This window comes from Castor canadensis, chromosome 1 (genome assembly GCF_047511655.1).
Source record: "Castor canadensis chromosome 1, mCasCan1.hap1v2, whole genome shotgun sequence".
Classification (NCBI taxonomy): Eukaryota; Metazoa; Chordata; class Mammalia; order Rodentia; family Castoridae; genus Castor; species Castor canadensis.
The window spans coordinates 192,403,134-192,427,846 of NC_133386.1; the positions used below are offsets into that span (position 1 = coordinate 192,403,134).

The 24,713-nt window shown below is 33.4% G+C and overlaps 1 protein-coding gene and 1 pseudogene across 1 annotated transcript; both read left to right on the forward strand.

Annotated features, from left to right (window-relative positions):
- Positions 1-8,079: 8,079 nt before the first annotated feature.
- LOC109702629 (olfactory receptor 8K3-like) lies at positions 8,080-9,011 on the forward strand (annotated as a pseudogene).
- Positions 9,012-20,748: 11,737 nt separating this feature from the next.
- Positions 20,749-21,690, forward strand: LOC109702628 (olfactory receptor 8K3-like). Its single transcript, XM_020187926.1, has one exon. The coding sequence runs from the start codon at positions 20,749-20,751 to the stop codon at positions 21,688-21,690; it is 942 nt and encodes a 313-aa protein (XP_020043515.1).
- The last annotated feature ends 3,023 nt before the right edge of the window (positions 21,691-24,713 follow it).

The window sequence follows — 24,713 nt, forward strand, 5'->3', positions numbered from 1 at the left end:
TATCATGGGTCACTTCCTCTTTAATATTTTCTATTTTCATTTTTAATTCATTTGTCTCTCTGTGTAAAGTCCTGTGTTTCATTTTGGTGCTTATTTAGGGCTCTATAAGTTCATTTACTTGTTTCAGTGTCTTCTCATATTCTTTATTTTTGGTGTCATGAAATTTCTCGAGTACATGTTGTACATTTTGGTAAACTGTTTCTAGTACCATCTCCATGAAATTCTCAGTGATTATTTACAGGATTTCTTTGTTGAGAGTGTTTTTGTGGGCATCACTGTGTTCCTTTGTGTCATTTATCTTTTTTTTGTTGGAGTCTGGAACATGGTGTCCCTTTTCTTCATTTCCCTCTGAATCCTGTATTAAATTATTTTTGGGGAGAGTGGTTTCCATACATTTTTCTTTTTTTCATGTGTTTGATTCTCTTGTTTTTTTCGTCTTTTATTATTCATATGTGCATACAAGGCTTGGGTCATTTCTCCCCCCTGCCCCCACCCCCTCCCTTACCACCCACTCTGCCCCCTCCCTCTCCCTCCTAGCCCCTCAATACCCAGCAGAAACTATTTTGCCCTTATTTCTAATTTTGTTGTAGAGAGAGTATAAGCTGTAATAGGAAGGAACAAGGGTTTTTGCTGGTTGAGATTAAGATAGCTATACAAGGAGGTGACTCACATTAATTTCCTGTGCGTGTATGTTGCCTTCTAGGTTAATTCTTTTTGATCTCACCTTTTCTCTAGTTCCTGGTGCCCTTTTCCTATTGGTCTCAGTTGCTTTTAAGGTATCTGCTTTAGTTTCTCTGCATTAAGGGCAACAAATGCTAGCTAATTTTTTAGGTGTCTTACCTATCCTCACCCCTCCCTCGTATGCTAAAGCTTTTATCATGTGCTCAAAGTCCATTCCCTTTGTTGTGTTTGCCCTTGATCTAATGTCCACATATGAGGGAGAGCATATGATTTTTAGTCTTTTGGGCCAGGCTAACCTCACTCAGAATGATGTTCTCCAATTCCATTCATTTACCAGTGAATGATAACATTTCATTCTTCTTCATCTGCATAAAATTCCATTGTGTATACATACGACATTTTCTTAATCCATTGGTCAGTGGTGGGGCATCTTGGCTGTTTCCATAACTTGGTTATTGTGAATAGTGCTGCAATAAACATGGGTGTGCAGGTGCCTCTGGAGTAACCTGTGTCACAGTCTTTTGGGTATATCCCCAAGAGTGGTATTGCTGGATCAAACGGTAGATTAATGTTTAGCTTTTTAAGTAGCCTCCAAATTTTTTTCCAGAGTGGTTGTACTAGTCTACATCCCCACCAACAGTGTAAGAGGGTTCCTTTTTCCCCACATCCTTGCCAACACCTGTTGTTGGTGGTGTTGTTGATGGCTATTCTAACAGGGGTGAGGGGGAATCTTCGGGTGGTTTTAATTTGCATTTCATAAAGGAATAAAGCAATAAAGTGCTAGAGATGGTGAGCATTTTTTCATGTGTTTTTTGGCCATTTGAATTTCTTCTTTTGAGAAAGTTCTATTTAGTTCACTTGCCCATTTCTTTATTGGTTCATTAGTTTTGGGAGAATTTAGTTTTTTAAGTTCCCTATATATTCTGGTTATCAGTCCTTTGATGTATAGTTGGAATTTATTTTCTCTCACTGATTCTCTCATTTTTAAAGACTTTTCATATCTATGTTAAGTTCCTACTGTCTTCTTTACTTTATTTATCTCATGAAAAAGAAATTTCCTTGGTATTGTTTTGGACTTTTTGAAAGTCTTTTAGTTCATGTAATTGTTTCTGTTTCTTTTTGAATTTTTTATCTGTGTTTTTCTTGGCATTCATTGAGTTGTTTTTGTAAGTTCCTCTAAGTTCATTAAACATTTTTATCATATTCTTCTGACCTGAGTAACTGGGAATTCATCCTTTCACTGTCCATCAAATCCTCTTTTGTGTAATTATTAATCTTTTGGAGAGTCATTTTCTCCTGCCTTTTTTTGTTCCCCATGCTTCTATTTTGAAATTCACTCATGTGTTTATTAGCTTACTTTCTTTCCCTTGACTTAATTTCTAGCTTATGTGTTTCCTTATTTATTCTACAAGTGGTTTCACTGTGATATTTCTATAGATGCATTCACCCCTGCTATTAATCTTGTTTTTCCTCCTTCCTTCTTTTAAAATAATTTAACATATTTCTTTAGCCTGCTTTCAAATATGTGTATGAAGTACTTCAATCATATTCAACCTCTGTGACCATCTCTTTTATACTCAACAGTTGGATTATGAACTGTTCTTATTTTACCAGATATGTACCATGACTTTGCTGAATTATATTGAAAAATACTACTAAAATTTGTGTCTATTCTGATTTTATGTGGTTGTTCTTACAACATTTACCTAGTCACCAGTCCTTCATTTCTACATGTATCATCATAATTAACAACATTGTTTATGTGTCCAAGCTGCTACATGAATAAATATGTCTTTAATGTATCTGGTATAGTGGTCCATGACTAAGGAAAAATCAAATTCAATTTACTTATATAAGGATGGATTTATTTCAAAGTGACTTTTATCAATATATATCCCACTATGAGTAAAGAAGTTTAATTCTACTGACATCTAACTATGAATATGAACTTCAGGTACATGATAAGTGTTTTCAATAAATAATTAGATCACATTTAAATTTGTATAGCTAAACTTTATACTTTTCTCTGTTTCTTTATTAAATAATTCAAGAACTTGCCAGAATTTGATATAGAATTAAGTCTCAAGACCTATCTAGATCTCAATGAAACTCCCAGTATAGCTATCTGGTGCAAACAAAAATTTCTTTCTTTAAAAATGGAGAACAGGGAGGTAAAACAGATCCTTTCTAGGGCTTGATACCAGTGGGAAGTAGGAGGATTCAGGGAAAGTGTGTAGGAGGGTGAATATGGTAGAAATATTAGGTCATCATGTATCAAAATGGAAATATGAGAACTGTTGAAATTGTTCCAAGAGTGCTGGGAAGTGGGATAGATGAGAACAAATGATAAAAAGCTTGAATTCAGCTGTGATATACTGCATGAAGTTTGGTAAATGTCACACTGTACCACCAGTATAACAATAATAATTTTTAAAAGATAAGAAGGAATGATTAAAACAACAAAAAATGAAATATCCATATCTATTTAAAAAATCAGAAACTATAACAGAGGTGGGTTGGCAATGTATTATTTTGGTTCTTATTTTTATTACTATGCTGGGGTACATTGTAGCATTTACTAAAGTTCTTAAAATATATCAAATATATCATAGTAGAGAATCCACTCCTTCTGTCATTCTCTGTTATCTCCTTTTCCCCCATTCCTGAAATAGTTTCAGCAGGTCTCATTTTTCCATTTACATACATATAATTTTAATATTTGAGTCTATAAAATGAAAAAATGGACATTTAAAAAATGGATAATTTTGCTAAAATAGTTTCTTTAATGCCACAAAATAATTAACCCACATTCTGTTTTAGAGGTGGGAGAAGTGGTCACCAGATCTGCTTTCCTTTTCCTCATGGGCACAAACCTGCCTTCATTTGCATTCTCCCTGAAGTTAGTTTTGGCAAAATGGCTGAATTCCAGCCTAAACTATGATGGATCTCACAGAGTCACATCCTTAGTAAACCATTCTCTCTATGACTGTGCCAAATAGCTTTTCTCAGTTCTTTTTTATGTGTCAGAGCTTGTATTTCCAATTCCTACTGATAAAATGTTTAATAATTATAAGAGAGGAAGTAAGCCACCAAAAATGTCATTACAACATAAGAAAAGATATCACTGCAATCTAGAGACTACTTGTTTGCTACTACATTGATATCATGGTGATCAGAAGCAGCATTTTAGAATTTTAACATGAAAATTTGTTTGCTACAACAGTTCAAAAAACACTTCAATCAATATTGTTTCCATACATTAATTCAGTTTTATAATTGTGAATACATTAGTAAAGTGGAATATGGAAATGCAGATTCAAATAAATGAAATACCTTATCAGATACTAAACCTAAAGATAGTTTTTTGTATTTTCAGTTTATCATATGTCATAGAAAACCACAATAAGTTTTATAACATAAAACTATGTTATGAATTATACTAATTCATAGTAGTATTTTTTCAATTTTTAATATTAGAAGCGCATTTTCTGTATTATAAAATGTACATTTATTTATTGAAGTTATTGGAGGAAAATACAATTTTTTAAAATCAAATTATGCTGCAATAAACATGAGAGTACTAACATTTTTGACACCCTAACACCAATACTTTTTAATAATTACTAATAAATGGAATTGCTAGGTGGAAAATAACTAAATAAAAAATACATAAATAAAGTCACAGTTGAAAGCAAATTTTCCTTGACAATTAGTGGATAACCTCCAGGCATTTCATTAGACTCTCACATGTTTTAATGATAATCAGCAAATGGTTGGCATCTCCTCAGGGAGAATCTCAAAAGCTTTAAAAATGTATAAATTGATCTCCAGAACCACTGTTCATAAGCACATGGGGAAATCAAGAGATTGGTTTTATCACAGGTAAAAAAGACATTTTCATGTAGTGCCCTATGTTACTAGTTTATACAGAATGTACACATGTTGCTCTGGCTTTCCCAGCTAATATGGGTGGGCATTTTTTATTTGGTTTCTGTGAGTTCTATTATTCCATAATTCCTGAGCAGACATAAGACCCCATTTTATTCCTTCTTATTACTTTTTGAACATTTCACTTACTGTGAAAGGGCAAATATAATCACCTTTGAAACACATACTGCTTTTACTTAAAAAAAATACATACACACACACACACACACACACACACACACACACACACACACGGCCAAAATTGTGAATAGGTGAAACATAAACAAAGGAACATAATTTTTTAAGGTAGAATTTGAAAATACAGGATTCGTTATCTTCTTCTGATGGTCTTCCAATTCTCACTTATACTGAAAAATACTGAAAAATATTTTAACATGCAATGATTATGTGACAAAAGTAGAGATGTGATTGATTAATTCCTGAATCCATAAATGAGAATGTGGAGTTTCCATCTTACACTTAGTTGTGAGAAGTATTGTTTGAATATCAGGAGATAGGTTAAACCTAGATTTATAGTGATAAGAAAATGTTCATTTTGCAGTGAAATTTGACTGCATTTTTCTGAATATAATTTTCAAAAATACAAATATTCAGGAGAATTTGTAGACTTTCGTAAAGCTATTTGTCTTTCCATTGTATTTCAAAACTATTAAAAGGAAACATTTTTATCTCTCATTTTTATTGAAAAACATGTTTACTCCCTGAGGTTTAATTTTTAGTTTTTCATAATTGCAGACCAAACCAATGGAATACAAAACAGCTATCACTGCCATTTTACTGTACAGTGTATCATACCTATTTCTATTTTTTAGTCTATAAACATTGGTACTCATAATTTATTATTAAACTAGAACAGTCTTATGTTAAAATGCCATCCACCAACTATTATGCTATATTTGTAATTCTTTGGGTTTTTAGAAATATTAAGATATATTTCTTTGATTATGCATATATTTATCTAAATGTATGTTATACATTTGGGAAATATACTTTTTTGTTATTTTGTTTTACTGAATGGCTACTGTGTCTCAATCTCTGAAAACATATATTTATTACTAACTTATCCAAAAATTTACATAGACAGTCAGTGCTGCAGTTGAGGAAGCAGACCTGGCTACTTATGTAGGGATATGAGAAGTTAAGGGATCTGGGGATCTTATTGATAATAAACTCATTTAAAATGGCCAATGTGTAACATAACATGCTTAGATTCATGTTCAAAGTGATGACTCTGACTTGAAAGAGGAGTCTAGTGGAAACAGCAGCAAGCTATGAAGCAGGAGATCTGGGTTCCAGTTCTGACACTGCCACCAAGTGCTATGAAATCAGGAATAGATAATTTTTTCTCTCTAAATTTCAATTTATGCATCTTGAAATCTAAGGGGATTAAAACAAATTAAGAATAGGTACATTTGGGAAAACACATGTCTAGTAGCTGCTTTTCCAGCCATGGAAGATATTCATAATTGTTCAGTGTACCTTTTCACCTAAATTCAGATAAATCCTCACAGTCCTTAACTCAGCAATCCAGGTAGCCACTACCAGATCTTCACAGTCAAGATGAATATATTTCAAGGTGAAATGTATTCCTGTTCCCTAGAAATAATCTCTAAACTGCCTTCCAAGCTCCAAGAACTTTGGTTTCTGTACTTTTCTCATTTAATAATTTCTGCTCTAGCTGTTTAAAAACAGAGTTAACAAGCACACTCCCAGGAACTCAGGAGGCTTCAACAAAAAGATTGCTTGATCCCAGAAGTTCAGAGCAACATAACAACATACATCTCTTGAAAAAATTGAAAAATTAAAAATATTTCTTTTGGACTTAATGCATAGAAGGATTTCAAATTATATCCAGAATTCCATGTAAAAGTGAATTTTACTGTATTTTAATTTTGCCTCCGTAGTTATGTGCACCATAGATAAAATTTTTTATCAATATAGGGCATTAAATATTTACTATAAACATTTATCTGATTTGTCACATACACATAGGTATAACTCAAGTATAATGAAAATGCCCCAGGGTAAGATTAGTATTTTAAGTTATTTATATAAAGGTAAATTTAATCAAAAAATTAAGTAGTTAGGAAAATAAGTCAAAACTGCAGCACAATTTTATTCTTACAGTAGTGGAAGTAGAGATTGGAATAAGTTGCACGTACTATTTCATAATTTCACTTCCTCCTCATCTATTCACTATATGAGATCTAACAAAGAAGTTAAAGTATTGTCCTGTAGGAGGCTCCCATGTATATGTAAAGAGAACTCCTTTCGCATAGGTTAATATCACCACTAAAAGTTAAAAAGCATACATATGTATTTGATCACTGAGAACTATATTCAGGTAGTATAGTCTTACAGAATCATTTAAGGTTCCTTCCTCCTTCTGCAAATTCCTGAAATAATATGTTTGTTTGATATATGTGAACAAGGAGTTTAAGATAAATGACTTTACCAAAGTAACATGTGTATAAACTACACTGAAGTATGACAGGAACGTATGTGCATACATTTGTTCTCAGATTTGTGTCTTCATAGAAAGACAAATTTCAGTAGCATCTGCCATAGTTTTCTCACTTATACATCTGCTTAGTATATATCAAGTATTTTAACACTTTAAGCTGTTCCACCTGTAGGTGAAAATACTTTATAGGTCTAAGTTTTGAAGGCAGTTGGGTGAATTTTTGAAATATATCATTAGATACTCTTATACTTGGGATATATTATGCCATATTATTGAATGCAATTATTAAATATAAAATGTGATTATAATTATATAAATCACAGATAATGAAATTGAAGAAATATAGATTTTCATGTAAACATTTTAAAAAGTTTTTTCTTTTTATAACTTCATATAACTGGAACTCTAATCTACCTATTATCTGTCTATTTATCTATCTATCCATCTATCTATCTATCTACCATCATTTATGATCTATCTATGTCAGTCTATTTCTCTACTTATATGTATATATAGCTGAGTTCTAAAATTAATTATAGCTTGCTCTGTATATTGTTTGGACTGGATATTGGATACAGTAGAAGATTTAGCAGCTTAACTTCCTTCTAAATGTTAGATGTAAGTGGCAACTCACCTTGTATTTGAAAAATTCTGTATGTAGTTACTCATTGAATAAAGGTATTTTATAAGTAAAACAACCCTAGTTCAGAACCTGTAATATCTTCTCATTCTCTGTCTCTCTTTCTCTCTCTCTCCTCCACCCATGCACATACATACACACACACACACACACACACACACACACACACACATGCACACTCACACACATATAGGTAAGGTGGTTTTATTTGCAGATATTCCAAATTCAAAAGTTTGGATGTGTTTTATTTATATTAGTGTGTGTAATAAAAGTCCACAAGGTAAATTTTTTTGAAATCTATTGACTACCTGGTCTTTATCCAGAATAAGTTTTCTAATAAACCAGGATGGAGAGGCAGATTTTCACCCTGGTGAGTGAATTCATTCTGATGAGCATCACAGATTGTCTTGAGATACAGGCTCCGTTATTTGGACTATTCCTCATCATCTATGTGATCTCAGTGGTGGGCAATTTGGGCATGATCATCCTCACCAAGGTGGACACCAGACTACAGATCCCAATGTACTTTTTTCTGAGACACCTGGCTCTCACTGATCTTGGTTATTCTACAGCTGTGGGCCCCAAAATGTTGGCAAATTTTATTATTCATCAAAACACAATCTCTTACAATTATTGTGCTATGCAACTAGCTTTCTTTGTTATGTTCATTATATGTGAGCTTTTTATTCTGTCTGCGATGTCCTATGACCGCTACGTGGCCATCTGTAACCCTCTCCTTTACACAGTAATCATGTCTCAAAGAGTATGTTGGGTAATAGTGGCAATCCCCTATCTCTACTGCACATTTGTGTCTCTACTAGTCACCATAAAGATTTTCACTTCATCCTTCTGTGGCTATAATGTCATCAGTCATTTCTACTGTGACAGTCTACCATTGTTATCTTTGATCTGCTCAAATACATATGAGATTGAAATAATTATTCTGACCTTATCAGCCTTTAACTTGATTTCCTCTCTTCTGATAATTCTTGTGTCATCCTTATAGCCATTCTCAGAATGAACACTGCTGAGGGCAGGAATAAGGCATTCTCCACTTGTGGATCCCATTTGACAGTGGTCTTAGTTTTCTATGGGGCTTTGATATTTATGTATGTGCAGCCCAAGTCCAGTCATTCCTTTGACACTGATAAAGTGGCTTCCATATTTTACACCATGGTTATCCCCATGTTGAATCCCTTGATCTATAGCTTGAGGAACAAAGATGTAAAATATGGCCTTCAGAGGACTTGGAAAAAAATATATAGTAATTTCTCTTAAAGGTTATGTAAGAGTCCAACAAATGTGATTTGTGTGTGGACTAGCTCTCTTTTCCTCTGGAATGTACACAAAGCATATATGGCTTCTACATGTATTTAAAGATTAGCCTTCATGCTAGTCAAATTTACTGAAAATAAAATAATAAAATACTTTGCTTACTTAAGGAGGAAAGATGAATTATAAACAAAATGATTGGATACATGTGATGGCATAGTCTAATGGGTTTAGAGATGAATGATCATACAATAGGTGGCAGAGCTGTGTGCTGTGGGGGATTGAGGAAGAATTGTAGGTAAAGAAGATGGTCCTTTGGTATTCTTAACTATTATGATAATTTTCAAGTTCCTTGTGTGCATTTATATTTCCTTTTTCTGAAAGCACACTATTTTGGTTTGAGGATTCATACATTTCTTTATATTGTGTTGAAACTAAACTTGATCAGAAAATTAGATCAGACTCAGTATTTTTTTTATTCTAAAGAATCAGTCACATCGATGACACATTTACACATTTAATCAGTCACATTTACACATTTATCCTTGTGTAAATGTCCCTATTTACACAAGGATCTTAGGATCCTTTTCTTTTTAAGTAGTTGGCATACTTTTGTACATGAGCCCAACAGAGCCCATTAACTCAACTTATTAGGGCTTTTAAAGCTCCTGATTTCAGTGAAGCATGTAATTTTGTATAATTCAATGCATGACTGTGTTTAGATGCATACACAAATTACAATAAATTTCTTGACTTCTGCCAAGAAGCTCCTCTGTTTTTTTTTTTTTTCTTTCTCTTATTTACTTCATCTTTTGAGATATACTTGTTCCTTTTTATTGTGGCTGACTTTTGTCACATTTTATTAAAAAATGGTTCAGTATCTCTTGGTTAGGATCCATCCTTTGCATCTATTTGATAATCTGCCACAGAAAAAGCAAATAAATATAATCCAACAATTTGAAATGTGCTACAGCTCTTCAGAAAGTGTAGTATGATATATATAGAAACTCATAATCTGCATTTTTTTCTGGGCATTTTTCATACCCAACTACTTCTTAACCCTCCATTTTTCATTATTCTGATTGTTTAATATTCATAGCATTCCTTCCAAAATGTAAGTAAATTATTGTGCTGCTAAATAAATGTAAGTAAAAGTAATTCATTGGAATACTAAAAGCATGTGTATATTGCCACACAAATGTAAATTTTAGAGACCAGTTGAGCACTGGTGGCTCACACCCACAATCCTAGCTACACAGGAGGCAAAGATAGGGAGGACCAAGATTTCAGGGTAGACCCAGCAGAAAAGTAGTGAGACCCCATCTCAACAGAAAATGCTGTGTGTTGCCATGTACCTGTCAGCTCAGGTACTGAAGTACTGTGGCTTTTCATAGTCCTGTCATATGATAAACCAAACACACAAAAAATGGTCTTTAGGCTTAATGTTTGATAAAATTTCATTCATTGTAAAGTAAATCTGTATTTCCACAAACCATTCTGTTAATGAATACAAAATTGCAAAATTGTTTAAATGTATGGACTCATGCAAATTATTATATTGATTAAAGTATTGTATGAATTGTAGAAGTAGAAAATTTTCATGTTATGATTCTAAAATGTTGCTTCTGATCACCATGTAATCAATGTAGTAGCAAACAAGAAGCCCCTAGATTATAGTGATATCTCTTCTTTTGTTTTAATGACATTTTTGGTAGCTTACTTTCTTTGTCATGATTTTTCAAGTTTTTATCAGTGCTTGCTCAGGAAAACACAAACTCTACAGAAAAACACTGAGGGAAGTCATTTGGCATGAGGCAGCCATAGAGAGAATGTTTTGTCAGTAGACAAGACTGTGAGGCTGAGCATAGTTTAACCTGGAATCTAGCCATTTTGCCAAAACTAACTTCAGGCAGAATGCAAAGTATTGTAGCTCCTTGCCCATGAGGAAGAGGAATACAGGTATGCTGACCACTTTCCCCTCTCTGTTACAGAATGTGGGTCAATTTTTGTATTATTTAAAAGACTAATTTAAAAGTGTAGCTTAAGCTGGCTTTGAACTCATGAAACTCCTGCCTCATCCTGTTCAACTCAGTGATTACCAATGAAGAAAATTAGGGGAGATAAGCCAATTGGGTTTAAATTACATACATAAATGGAAATATTATAAGAAAATTCCCTGTGTAGCTACCTTTATCTCAAGCTAAAATGGCATGGTTATCATTTTATCTTTTCTCTTTTTTCTCCTACAAAATCAGAGAACAGGAGGGTGGAACAAGTTCTGCACAGGGATGGAAGGCTGGCAACAGCAAGAGTTGTTGGGGGGAAGGGAGTAGGAGGGTGAATATGACGCAATGAAATGTGTACACATATAAGTAAAAATGATATCTCTTCAAACCACTCAAGAATTCCGGGAAGGGTAGGATGAAAGAAAGTGATTGAGGAGGTGAATTCATGTATGGCATATTTGATATATTATAAGAACTTGTGTAAATGCCACAATGTACCCCTACCCAGCACAACAATAAAGGAAAAAGAATAAATTCCAATTAGCTTGAAAAAAATAACAACATTATCAAAAATTACCTACTGACTGGAGGTATACCCAAAGGAATGCAATGCAGGTTACTCCAGAGACATCTGCACACTCATGTTTATTGCAGTGCTATTCACAATAGCCAAGTTATGGAAACAGCCAAGATGCCTCAATACAGATGAACAGATTAAGAAAATATGGCATTTATACACAATGGAATTTCACTCAGCCATGAAGAAGAATGAAATCTTATCATTAGCAAGTAAATGGATGGAACTGGAGAACATCATTCTGAGCGAGGTTAGGCAGGCTCAGAAAACCAAAAATCATATGTTCTCTCTCATATGGGAACTTTAAATCTAGGGTAAATACAACAATGTGGTTGGACTTGGGTCACATGACAAGGGGAGAGCACATATGGGATGTATGGGGATAGGTAAAAAAACCCAAAACATGAAGGTATTTGATGTTCCCACTACAGAGGAACTAATACAGAAACCTTAAAGGGACAGAGGTCAATATGAGAAGGGGATCATGAACTAGAGAAAAGGTCAGTTAAAGATGAGTCAACTTGGGATGTACCACATTAGTACATGGAAGCAATGCTAAGAATCTCTCTGTATAGCTATCCTTATCTCAACTAGCAAAAATGCTTTGTCTTTCTTATTATTGTTTATGTTTTCTCTTCAACAAAATTAGAGATATGGGCAGAACAGGTTTTGCCTGGAAGCAAGGGAGGGTGGCGGGGAGAGGGAGGGGGTAGGGGGAGCAATGGCCCAAAAAAGTATGCACATGTGATAAATTAAATTACCTACTTAAAAAATTTCCATTTTATAATTTTATAGACTCAATTATTAAAATTATGTTAAATTAAAAATATCGACAACTCACCTCTCTTACAACCTTTGATTTTTTTATGGACATGGGTAGTTCTTGGCACATAATTCTATAATTAAGTTTAGGCAAGCATGTGTATTACTTAATAAAGAAATATACCAAGTAAATGTATAATTTAGCTGTGTAATATTGAATGTGATCTAATTATTTATTGCTGCTGGGCAGCAGGATAGTGACTGGATGTGCCATCGGAACTGAACCCAAGTACAGGGAATGGAAGATGTCTTTCTTAGGTTATCAAACATTCCATGTTGAACAACATAGCATCTGTAATTAGGACACCTGAGCATGAATCCCAGTCTGCTTCTGAAATGAGACATGACAGTGCACACTGGACACCTGAACTTATTTTGCCATCTAGAGTTGAGACATTACAAATTACTCTCTTCAGGCTCACTTAAAATGAGCAGACTGACTAAAAATTGTAGACATAGAAGCACAAAAAGTTAGATTGTACACAGACAATGAACTTGAATGTTCAACAGGTGTATGAAAAAAAAAATTGAACATCAAAAGCCATCAGGGAGATGCAAATGAAAATGCAAAGTATTTTAAACAGAGGCCAAAGACCACTGTTCAAACAATAAACAGCAACAGATAGGGCCTTATTCAGAACCATTTATTTTTTATTATGAAATAAATAATTATTTTGTGATTTTGAAACTGAAAGTACACTGGCATATTCCCCTTTGAGCATCTATATGACCTTATCACAATAGCATATAGGGAAAAACAGTCTAAATTGCCCACAGTTGCACTTTTCCAACCTGCAAGTACTGGTGTAAGAGAAAACACCAGCTAATCTGAAGCACATTTTGGGAGTTAAAATGTAAAATTCCAAGAATCAAGGTATTATTTTATACTATGTATTTTCTTTATTATACACTTTAGTGCTTAATGCATGTGTGAATCATATGAACTCATCAAAATCAGGGTTATTAACAGTTGTGCCTAGGAATTAAAAATGAACATTTTCAGGAAATAAAAAACAGAAAACATTGAATTTATGTTTACATAGGTAAATCAGAATAAGCGAACAATAAAATGTGTTGTAAACTGGAGTGGAGACTCAGTATAACGGAGACTGAATATTGGCTCTGGAAGTCACTAGTTGTGAGGATTTCTACAAGGTAACTAAGGTAATGTGCACAAAATTTCCTTCCTACAACAGGTGCTCAGTAAACAGCTGTTATCATTTCTGCCCTCTTTTGCAAACTTAGCATTTCATCACATAACCAAATTATCTTCAGCTTTCTACCTTGTTTTCAAAATGGGTTCACAGATGTAGATTTATGTGCCGTATAGAATTTGATCTTGATTACAATGTACAAGAATCATAGTTACCTTCTCTATGCAATTCTGTATCCTTTGAAAATGTGCTAACCTCGATTTTTTCATACCAGAATAAATTTTATTTTGGCAACTAGTAGAAATGTTTGTATCAAGATAAAGTTAGAGAAGTATTTCATTTACTTAAAACAAAAGTAAGTACACTGGAATGCAGAAATTAGAATTGTGATGATTTGCTTGTGTGTGTTTTCAAAAGATCACACCATCCACAGAAATTTTTATTCTCTAAAGCTAATTCAAGCAAAATATCATAGTCACATTCCATGATTAGAATTATTTTAAGAATTCATATTTTAACATGATTTGACCCTAATTATTAACTGCTATCTTGTACAATAAATGTGAGTGTTCACATTCTACAGGTGAGTAGACTGTAGCAAAGCAAACCACAAATTTGCTGACAGATCTAGGATACTAATTCTATTCCAGTGGTCTACCTTATGCAATATCTCAAATGTTGAGCTGTCAACAGGAATTTTTAAGCCATTATCATTATAATTTAATGTGATTTAATATGAAAAGAACTAATATTTAGTAACAGTTACTGATGCATTAAACAGTGATTTACCTTTTCACCCTCATGGTAAATTTAGGACTGAATTTGGATTATCTGGGTTCCCGGCTGGACAAATCCTGTACAATTTCCTGAGTATTTTGTGTTGTTCTGTTGTCACCCCAAATATGTTAGTAGATTTTATGTTAAAATCTAATTTCAGTCTCAGAGTTTTTTGCTGTAACTTTTGGAACCACAGAATGCTCTCTGTTGGCTGAAATGACTATGATCGCTGTGTAGTCAACTATGATCCTCTTCTGGTTTTTAGTGAGCATGGCATCCAGACTCAATGTGTCACCCATCATTGGTGCCTATGGTTGGTGCAATTGTCCATGCATTATACTAACAGCGATATGCATAGACAGATACTGTTTTTGTGTTGACATTATGAACGCATGTCTATGCACATATATGCGTGTGTATCTGTATATATGTATTATTAAGCATGGAATAGTTCATTTTTCACAATTTAAAATTGTAAAGAGTGATGAATTTTACATTTATAATATTTTAAGTCTACACATGAGAATCAACCAGAAATGTAGTAAATCAAGTAACAGTTTTGAGAAAATAGCTATACTTATATGTCTGTTGAATTGATTAATAATAAAGTTTTATTCTATAGGACTCTGGATGACATATCATAAAAAGAAAAATCACATATAAGAGAACGCTTCTGGTTACTTGGGTAACTGTGATCAAATACCTAGCAGAAACAACTTAAAAGAGGAAAGATTCATTGTAGCTCATAGTTTCAGAGGGTTCATTGTTCATTACTTAGTCCCATGAGCTTGGGAAGCAGCCTGAGGGGCAAGAGTTTCTCACTTCATGGCTGGCAAGAAGCAAAGAGAGCAAGAGGATGCCTCCAGTGACAATATACCACCAGGAAACCACCATGGTGACCTATTAAGTTCTACCTCCAAAAATTTCTAAATCCAGGCTCCCCAAATTTCTAGAGCTTGACTACACAACACCTCCTTCTTGAGACCAGCCCCCCCAAACATGAGTCTTCTAGGGACACTTCAGATCCAAATCATACCAGTTATTGACTGTGCTTTTCTAATAATGACCTGAAAATTATAAACTTAGGGTCATATCAAACACACATATACCCATAAAGTGACAGAAATTTCGATGTTGGGAATTTCAAAGTAATGATGAGAATGAGTAAAGAAAGTTATCTTGCAATAACAGTAATATATACTAAAAATATGTAATGTTCTTTTTAAAAAGTAATTCCACTCTCTTACTGGAAGTATAAAATAACAGATATTTTGGGAAATTACTTGCTGATTTCTAAAAAAATTATATATTCAGAAAGATCAAAGAATAAACTCCAAGCTAAATTAGTTAACATGGAGGAGTACAATACAAACATCCAACCGAAAAATGAAATTTGAGAATCAGATTTACAGTTATCACATTATAAAACTTTACGTGAAGGCTAAAACTTACATTTTGTCAAAGAGTACATAAATTTGTAGTTAGCCAATGGCAAATGATGTATAGTACTTACATCTGGAAAAAAAGAAAACTGGATAGGATGAGGGAGGGGAATATAATGTGCTTTCTTTTTATAATTTATTAAAAAATGATTAATATGAACGTATAAATAAATGGTACTCCTATGTAATATTTACTATGAAAACAAGTAGATATTTAAAAAAATAATTTTAATTTTAGTATTTACCAGAACACTTGTTTGTACAATTTGATTAGTTTACTAAATATTTATAAAATTTTGTTATTTCTAAACAGAAAGTCCTAGGAGATCATTAACTATGAATCATCAATAAACTAAAAGTATCCTAAGCTAATGTAAGTCAAGCATTTTTATTGTACCTATTAGAAATATTTTATTTTCAAAAATACATATACGGGCAAAATATAAAAATACATATTACTACAAGAGGACACACAGAAAAGAAACATATAATCATTTACAAGCTCATTTAAATGTAATTTATTGAGGTAAAATTAACTTGCCATAAAATTGTCTATTTTAAATTTAAAGTAACATATTTAGTGACAATTATTACATTCACAGTGTTGGTAACCACAACTGTACCTAGTTCTAAGACATTTCCATCTCCACAAATTACACACTTAACTAATTCCTCCCACTCCTAGGTTCCTTCCACCCCTGCTGATCTGCTTCTGTTTCCACCTATTGTTCTCTTTTGAATATTTCAAAAAGGATCCCTGTTACAAGTGACCATTTTTGTTGGATGCTTTTAATTAGTATAATGTTTCCAAGATTCACATCCATCATAGCATGCGTTGATTCTTCATTCATTTCATGTTTAAAATTATTTCATTTTGCTTAACACAACATGCACATTACTAATAACTATAAATATCCAATAGAGTACTGTTAACTATAGTCACAATGTTTTATAGAAGACTTCTTTAACTTGTTTGTTTTAAATAATTGACACATCATGTGTTTTTATTAGTAATTCCTCATTTCACCTGACTCCAAGTCTTTTGTGTTCTGCTTTTTATTCTGTTTGAGCATTTTTGATATCTCAGGTAAGCAGAGCCACTCAATGTCTGTCCTTCTATGACTGGTTTATTTCACTTAGTGTCATGTTCTCTCATTTAATCCACATTGTCACATACTGCAGAATATAATTTTTAGGATAATTAACAGCTCATGGTGCCTACAAAACACATTTTATTTACCATTCATCTATGAATGGGTATTCAGATCAATACCACATCTTGCTTATTTCAAATTATACTACAATAAACATACTCTGGGGTTCTGTTACCAGCTCTTTGGACAAAACCCAGAAATTGGATTGCTGGCTCATACAACCAATTAGCGATTTAAAAAAACAGTTATATAAAAACTGTCCTGACGATTAGAAGACAATCTCTAGGCAATTCATTATGCACTCAATTTTGGGGATAACAGTAAATTGCTTAGCATTTCCTTAAGGAGAGTCTTCTAAAATTAAAGAAAGGTATGTATATGTATACATATATATGTATATTACTCAAAACCCCTTGCTAAATTAGCACACAGGAGAATCACAAAAGAGTTTCATAACAGCTAATAATGACAGAGTGTTTTTTGAGGTGCTCTATGTTACCAATAGCTAAAGAAATGATCACATATGTCTGTGACTTTGACATCTAATGTGTCATCCCTGATTCACTCTCTGTGATTTCTATGACTCCAGGATGCCTGAGCTGCAATAAGACCTCTCTTCTTCCTTCATTATATTAATTACTGATTACTTTCTAGTAAGTTGATAAAGTAAGCATCTGGGAAACACACATTGTGTTTGGGTACTTAGAAAATATATTTGATTTTTAAGTCTGGCATGGTGGCGCATGGCTGTATCTAAGCACACTAGAGGTTGAGGCAGAAGTCTTGTAAGTTAAAGGTCAACTGGAGGTCCATGGTGAGACTCTGTCTCAAAAACCAAACCCAAATAAATTAATTAAATAAACAAACACACAACAGAGGTTTAGTCCTGATCTCTTGATCAAGAAAAGGAATTTTCCTCCTCACATTGAGATGTTAAAAACATGACTTAAATACTAAGAGGGTTTTAACTAGCCACTTTTGTAGTAACTATAACTGTTCTTCATTTTTTAATGAAATGGTAGAAAATTTTTTTATCAGAATATAGTTATGAAAAATAAAATAAAAAGCATTTGATAAAGTAATCTATGAAAAAGTGATTTGTTTCAGCTATTAAACTCCAATGCTGATCAAAGGTTTATTTTTAACCTTTTCTTAAGGTACAGGAACATTGATAATCACCAATTATATTTTAGCTTTTCATGATTATAGATTAAACCATGTAAAAATACCAAAAACAGTATTTGTGTGGTTACTTATTGGATTTATTGATGCATTTATCTAATGTTGTCTGACATGCTTTCTCATGCTTCTGATTTAGAAAACGTGTGTGCATAGTACAGAGTAGGAGATCAAGTAGCTTCAGCTATGTAAGCACCATGTAACATGGTTTAAGTATAAATTACATGTAAATAGCATTATATGTAATGTAAATTGCACCTTTTGGTTCCTTTTTGCTTAGTTACAGACTCTTGTCACTCTAATTTTTAGTTTAAGTGTGCCATTTCTATTTCTGTTTTTATTAATTTAGGTAATATTGGTTCTCATAACTGTCTTGCCTTAAAGGTTGTACCTTCTTCTAGGCTATACTTTTCAATATTTGGGCTGTTAGAGATGTTCAGCTACATTGCTTGCTTATATATGTCTTTATCTGTATTATTGCTATAGCATATTTCAAAGAAGTTTTATGGATTCAGTGCACAGGAGGACTTCAAATCAGATCCATGAATCCATGTATATGTTACCTTTACTGTGTTGTATTTTGTCTCTGAGGTATTGGGCACTACAGTAAAATTTAACATAATGCCTAACTTTATAAAATTCATTATAAAATCTTTCAACCTTTTTTCTCTTTCAATGATCATATCCCTTTAACCAAAGGTAGTTTTATGAGTCATCATTATGTAAAACGAATACCAATGACCTCTACTCTAATTTGCACAGATCAACCCATATTCCCGCAGTTTCTGCTACATAAAATATATCTGATTGGCAACATAACATACAAGTGTATATCAGGTGTAGTGACAATGCACCCAGGGTAACACTAATATTTTAAATAAATGCTTATCTATATAACTTTCATTAAAACACTAGCAAAAATTCTATGAAATAGTATATACAAATCCAATATAGCAGCACACTATCCAATTTTAGTCACCGAGTTGAGGGATGGGAGGATAGGGACTGGGGAAAATTGAATGCATCCATCCTTTCTTTCTTCCTCACCTGCTCACCATTTTAACCCTGGAAAAAAGTAAAGTTCCTGAGCAGAAGAATGTACATGTACATATATAAAAAGAGCTTCATTCAGGTAGGTCAATGTTTCCACTTAAAGAATAAAAATGCTTTATAAAATGATTTTCACTTTGAATTTTAAATAGTAACTTCGGAACACACCTGCCAGTACCAACTATGGTGTCAAATACTTTATTCATTTTCATTAGCATATATGAGTTTTACAGATAGTTTTCATTGTGATATTTCCACACATGCACACAATATACTTCAATGAAATGTGTAATATATACATATATATAATATATATATACATATATGTAGAAAGTTATATTTTTAATTATGATTGAGCAAAAGCTGATTGATTATCCTAACTTGTCATCAATTTTTAAGGATCTTTCTTCTCTTGGATACTATAATGTGGTTGCTTTTTAATCTTACTCTGGCAGTATTTTCCTGGAGACATTTATTCTGTTCCTATAAAAATTCCAGATGCCGGAAATGACACAGGACAGTTTATTGAAGGATAGTTATGGTGGTGAGGATAGAACACAGTTAAATGTTTCTCAAGTTTTATTTCTTTGTCAGTACCCTAGGACATCTTTTTCCCTTAATAGTGACAAAGAAAATTTTAATATACACACAATGAAACTAAAATGTATACTTATAAGATCTTTGAGAACTATTTCCAGATAGATGGAAACATTGATCATTAAATCAAATTTCATATTTTAACAACCCAGGATATTTTTACTTTGTGTGTAAGAACAGAGTTTTAGTTATTTGTTCAATGTAATCTCTGCATAGACAAAATTATGGTAAAACATAGAAGCTATCAACTTACACCCACATGTATCTTGGTTGGTTTCTTCATATAAAGATAATTTCCAATGCAATCACACAGCTTTTTATTCATGCACCTGCCAAGTGTGTCAAGATTTCAGCCTTGCCACCTGTAAATGCATGAGACTTTCAGGGCTATACATTTTAAAGTAGGAAGAGGTAATTGTGTTTATAATATAATGTTGGAAAATATTAGCATGTAATTGGAAAATATACTGCGTCATTTTAAAAAATCTATTTAATAACAGTAATGATGTTACTTTAAGCCAATCAATGACAAACAATTCAGATTACAATAATTATTCATATATCATTCACCAACATTTAAAAATATATTTAAACTTTATCATATTTGCTATATGTGCTGTATTTATCTGTATTTGTACTTCTAATTTCTATATACTCATTTACCTATTTATCTACCTTTTAATCAGCAGGGTTTCTTAAACTTGAAAAAGTTATTGATCTGGATATCATTTGGGGCAGATATTGAGTATAGTAGAATGTTTACGAGTTTATCTGCCCTCTTACCATTAGATGCCTGTAACAATTAATCTCCCAATTCTAATAAAAAAATCTAGATAAATTGTGTTTTTTGTATAATCTATATTTGAAAGTTTGGATATATCTAAAATTCAAAAGGTTTGCGTAATTAATCTTCTATTTGATGAACCTTGAAAACTACTAACTTTGCCTTTTTATCTAAACAGTATAGGTTTTGTAATAATCCTGGATGGAAAAATATAACCTCACTGTGGTGAGAGAGTTCATTCTGAAAGGCATCACCACACGTCCTGAGCTGCAGGCTCCACTATTCGGGCTGTTCCTTGTCATCTACTTAAGCTCAACAATGGGCAACTTGGGCTTGATCATCCTTACCATGGTGGACTCCAGACTACAAATACCAATGTACTTTTTTCTCAGACAACTGGCTATTATAGATCTTGGTTATTCTACAGCTGTGGGCCCCAAAGTGTTGGTAAATTTTGTTGTTGACCAAAATACAATTTCCTTTACTTTTTGTGCCACACAACTAGTTTTCATTCTTATGTTCATTGCTTGTGAACTTACGATTCTGTCTGTAATGTCCTATGACCGCTATATAGCAATCTGCAATCCACTGCTCTACACTGTCATCATTTCCCAAAGGGTATGTCAGGTCACGGTAACAATCACCTATCTCTACTGCACATTCATGTCTTTTCTAACCACCATAAAGATTTTTACTTCATCTTTCTGTGGTTACAATGTCATTGATCATTTCTACTGTGACACCATCCCCTTGTTACCTTTGCTCTACTCAGATACACATGATATTGAAATGATAATTCTGATCTTAGCAGGTGGTAACTTGATTATATCATTTCTGGTTGTCCTTTTGTCCTATTTGCTAATCCTTATAGCAATTCTCAGGATAAATGCTGCAGAGGGAAGACGCAAAGCTTTCTTCACCTGTGGGTCACACTTGACAGTGGTCATAGTCTTCTATGGGACTTTGATATTTATGTATGTGCAGCCCACGTCCAGTCACTCCTCTGACACTGAGAACATAGCTTCCATATTTTACACCATGGTTATTCCCATGTTGAATCCATTGATTTATAGCTTGAGGAACAAAGATGTAAAATATGCTCTACAAAGGAAATGGGAAAAGAAGTTCAATGTGTTTTCTTAAAATCTGCAAATAATTTGAGTCTTACAAATCAGAATTAGATGCAAACTTACTGATTTTGTTAAGAATGGTTAGCAAGCACAAAGAAGCCCAATGTGTATTTCAAGATTGGTCTTCTTGGTAGCAGTCAAACTGAAAAATCATATAAACATGTCTGTGAACAAAACTATATAAGACTGCCTTCCTTGAAGGAGGTAAATGAATTTTTGTAAAATAATTAATGAAAGTACCTAGTACAAGAGAATACATTTGGTATCTGTACCCTGTGAGAGCAGACAGCAGAGGGGATGATATATTACTGAATATGTTACCTCCAAATTTCTTTTTTCTATTGATTGCTTTTGGTCTATCCATGTTAATTCATTTAATTGGGCTTCATTATCTGATTTTGTTGAATACATAAAATTACAAGAAACTTACAAATCATTTTCCAAAATGAGGTTATGTTACATTCCCACAACTGAAGTGGAAATGTTTACATCACTCCAATTCTTCTCCACCACCTGGAAGTCCTAATGCTTTAGATTTTTATTGATTTTTATGAGTATGTTGAGTGTTTAATAGCCACATGCATTTTGAATTTCCAGATATTTATTAAAGTAAAAATACATGCATGCATTATCCATATGAGGATTATGTCTTCATGGTTTTGTCCAGGTTCCCATTGATTGTACATCTATCATTTATTAATTCAACAGATGCATACCTTCATGTATTTTCTCTAATGTGTGGTTGAACTATTTAAAATTATTTGTGGTTGATTTCCATCATGCAGACCTAAAATGTTTAAAGTATAAAATTTATCATTCACTATAACTAATTATTAACATTTGCCAGAGTTTTTGATATAAAAGAATCCCCTTAGTTAATTGAATTTTATTTTGAAAGTTAGGGAGTCAGAGCAAGATGGCAAAGGGGAAGATCTTCCAATGATCCTCTTCCTAGAGTCAGAGAACTTGGAACACTTGTTAAAGCAACAAACTGCATTCCCAAGAAATAAGGAAGCCAGGTGAGATCAGAGAGGCTAGGTTTATTCTAATAAGAAAAAAATTAAAGAAAGCAGAAGGGAAAGAGAGGCCTACATACACCTCCCACAGAGGTGCATCTTGTTTCCTGGAGGAAGAAGGAATTGAGTCTGTGCCTTAGATTTGAGATCGAGTATCAGGTCCACAATGTGAATCCCAGAGCAGGCACAGCCCCAGACCCCTACCTGAAAACATGTACTTGTAGATTGAGCCACTGGGATTCATTATCCTGGCTTGAAATGATGGCTTCCATCTCCACAACCCCAACCTCAAGCGGCAGAACAATTTGCTTGACTCTACCACTGGGTAGCAGGGTAGGAAATCAAGCATGGGTTGTCTTACAACACTGTGCTGGGCCTTTCATACTAAGAACCAACATCAGGTAGAAAACAAAGGGATAAATATCCAGGTCACAGCCCAAAGTCAAAGCTTTGAGACCAGCACTACCATCATGTGTACACCTACATACCAATGAGACAGATCCAGATATGGCTGACATCATTGCTAGCAATAGAGTCAGCCAGGGGCACACATCACTCCTACCATTGCTTGTGCTATGAGACTCAGTTGCAACCCAGTTTAGCATCAGACCCTTTGGCCAAGGCATTGTCTCTAACACCCCAAACCTTGGGCAGCACAGGTATCCCAAGACCCGTGTTGGTACCCAGATGCTATAGAACTGCCTTGGCACCAGAGACTTGCACCTCCATACAACAGACATGCTTACCTCAATATCACCTGAACCACATAGTTTAAGCATGAGTTCAAATATTCAGTTTAAATTAAGACCTAATACTAATTCCTCTTAAATTTCTACAAAAATTGGCAGAGGAAAGAATTCTGTGAAAAAGAACTTTATGAGATCAGAATTACCTTAATACCAAAACTATACAAGGAGAGAACAACAAATAATACTGGCCAATATCCTTGATCAACATAGATGCAAAAATTCTCAAGAAAATCTGGGAAAGAAAATCTAATACTGTTTCCATTTGCTCTAACCTTAAGATCCACGCAATCACTGATCCATTTTCTCATTTGATATGACTGAATATTCTATATACCTCATGTGAGTTTGTGCCATTTCACACATATGCTACAAAATTATCTGTGCATCCAATCAAATATAAGTAAAAATAACACACTGGAGTACAAAAGATTTTATGTATTGTTGTGGGGAATAAATACTACTGAAGAGTATTTAGAACTGATTTTATTAAGATAAAATTCAACAATTAGATGTTATATATATGTGTGTGTGTGTGTGTGTGTGTGTGTGTGTGTGTGTAATTTCCTTGAAAATATATGCTCAACTGGGACAAAGTAAAATATTAATATTAGTTTTTCTTGCCCAGCCCATAAAATTTTAGAAATTTGAAATTACTTAATTTTAAAATTATTTTGTTTCCTCCAGTTAAATCATTGACTAAATATAAATTGTAGGACAAAAGAAAATAAGTTTCTAATATATAAATGTATGAAATAATACTATGAATTAATGTTAAAAATAGATATCTTGTTAGCTATAATGCACATAATTCATTCTAGAAAATGTATAAAAACCTTAAAGGCAAGACATGTACAGCTTCATTTACAAAAAACATAGATGGGGGGATCCAAGATGGTGACTAGAGGGAGGAAGCAGATAGCATGGGCTCCATAAAGCAAAAATCTTGCTGAGATCCTAGAAACACACCTGGCAGGAAAAAACACCAAAAGGAAGCAAAACTCCAACACCTTGAACTTCCAGCCTGCACGTAGTTTCTCCATGCCACATTACACAGAAAAACCAGGAGGGCTCCCGTGCTGCCAGATGCTAGCTCCTAACCTGCTTGGGAGATGCAAACCAACAGATAAGCAAATAAGCAGCACATGGTATCCTCACATCTACCCCTGGGATAAACCAGCATAGCCCCCTGGACAGTCTGATCCCCACCCTGGAGGAAAAAAAAACTGAATAATAAACAAGGAATTGAAAAGAACACTTAGCTAGGAAGGCAG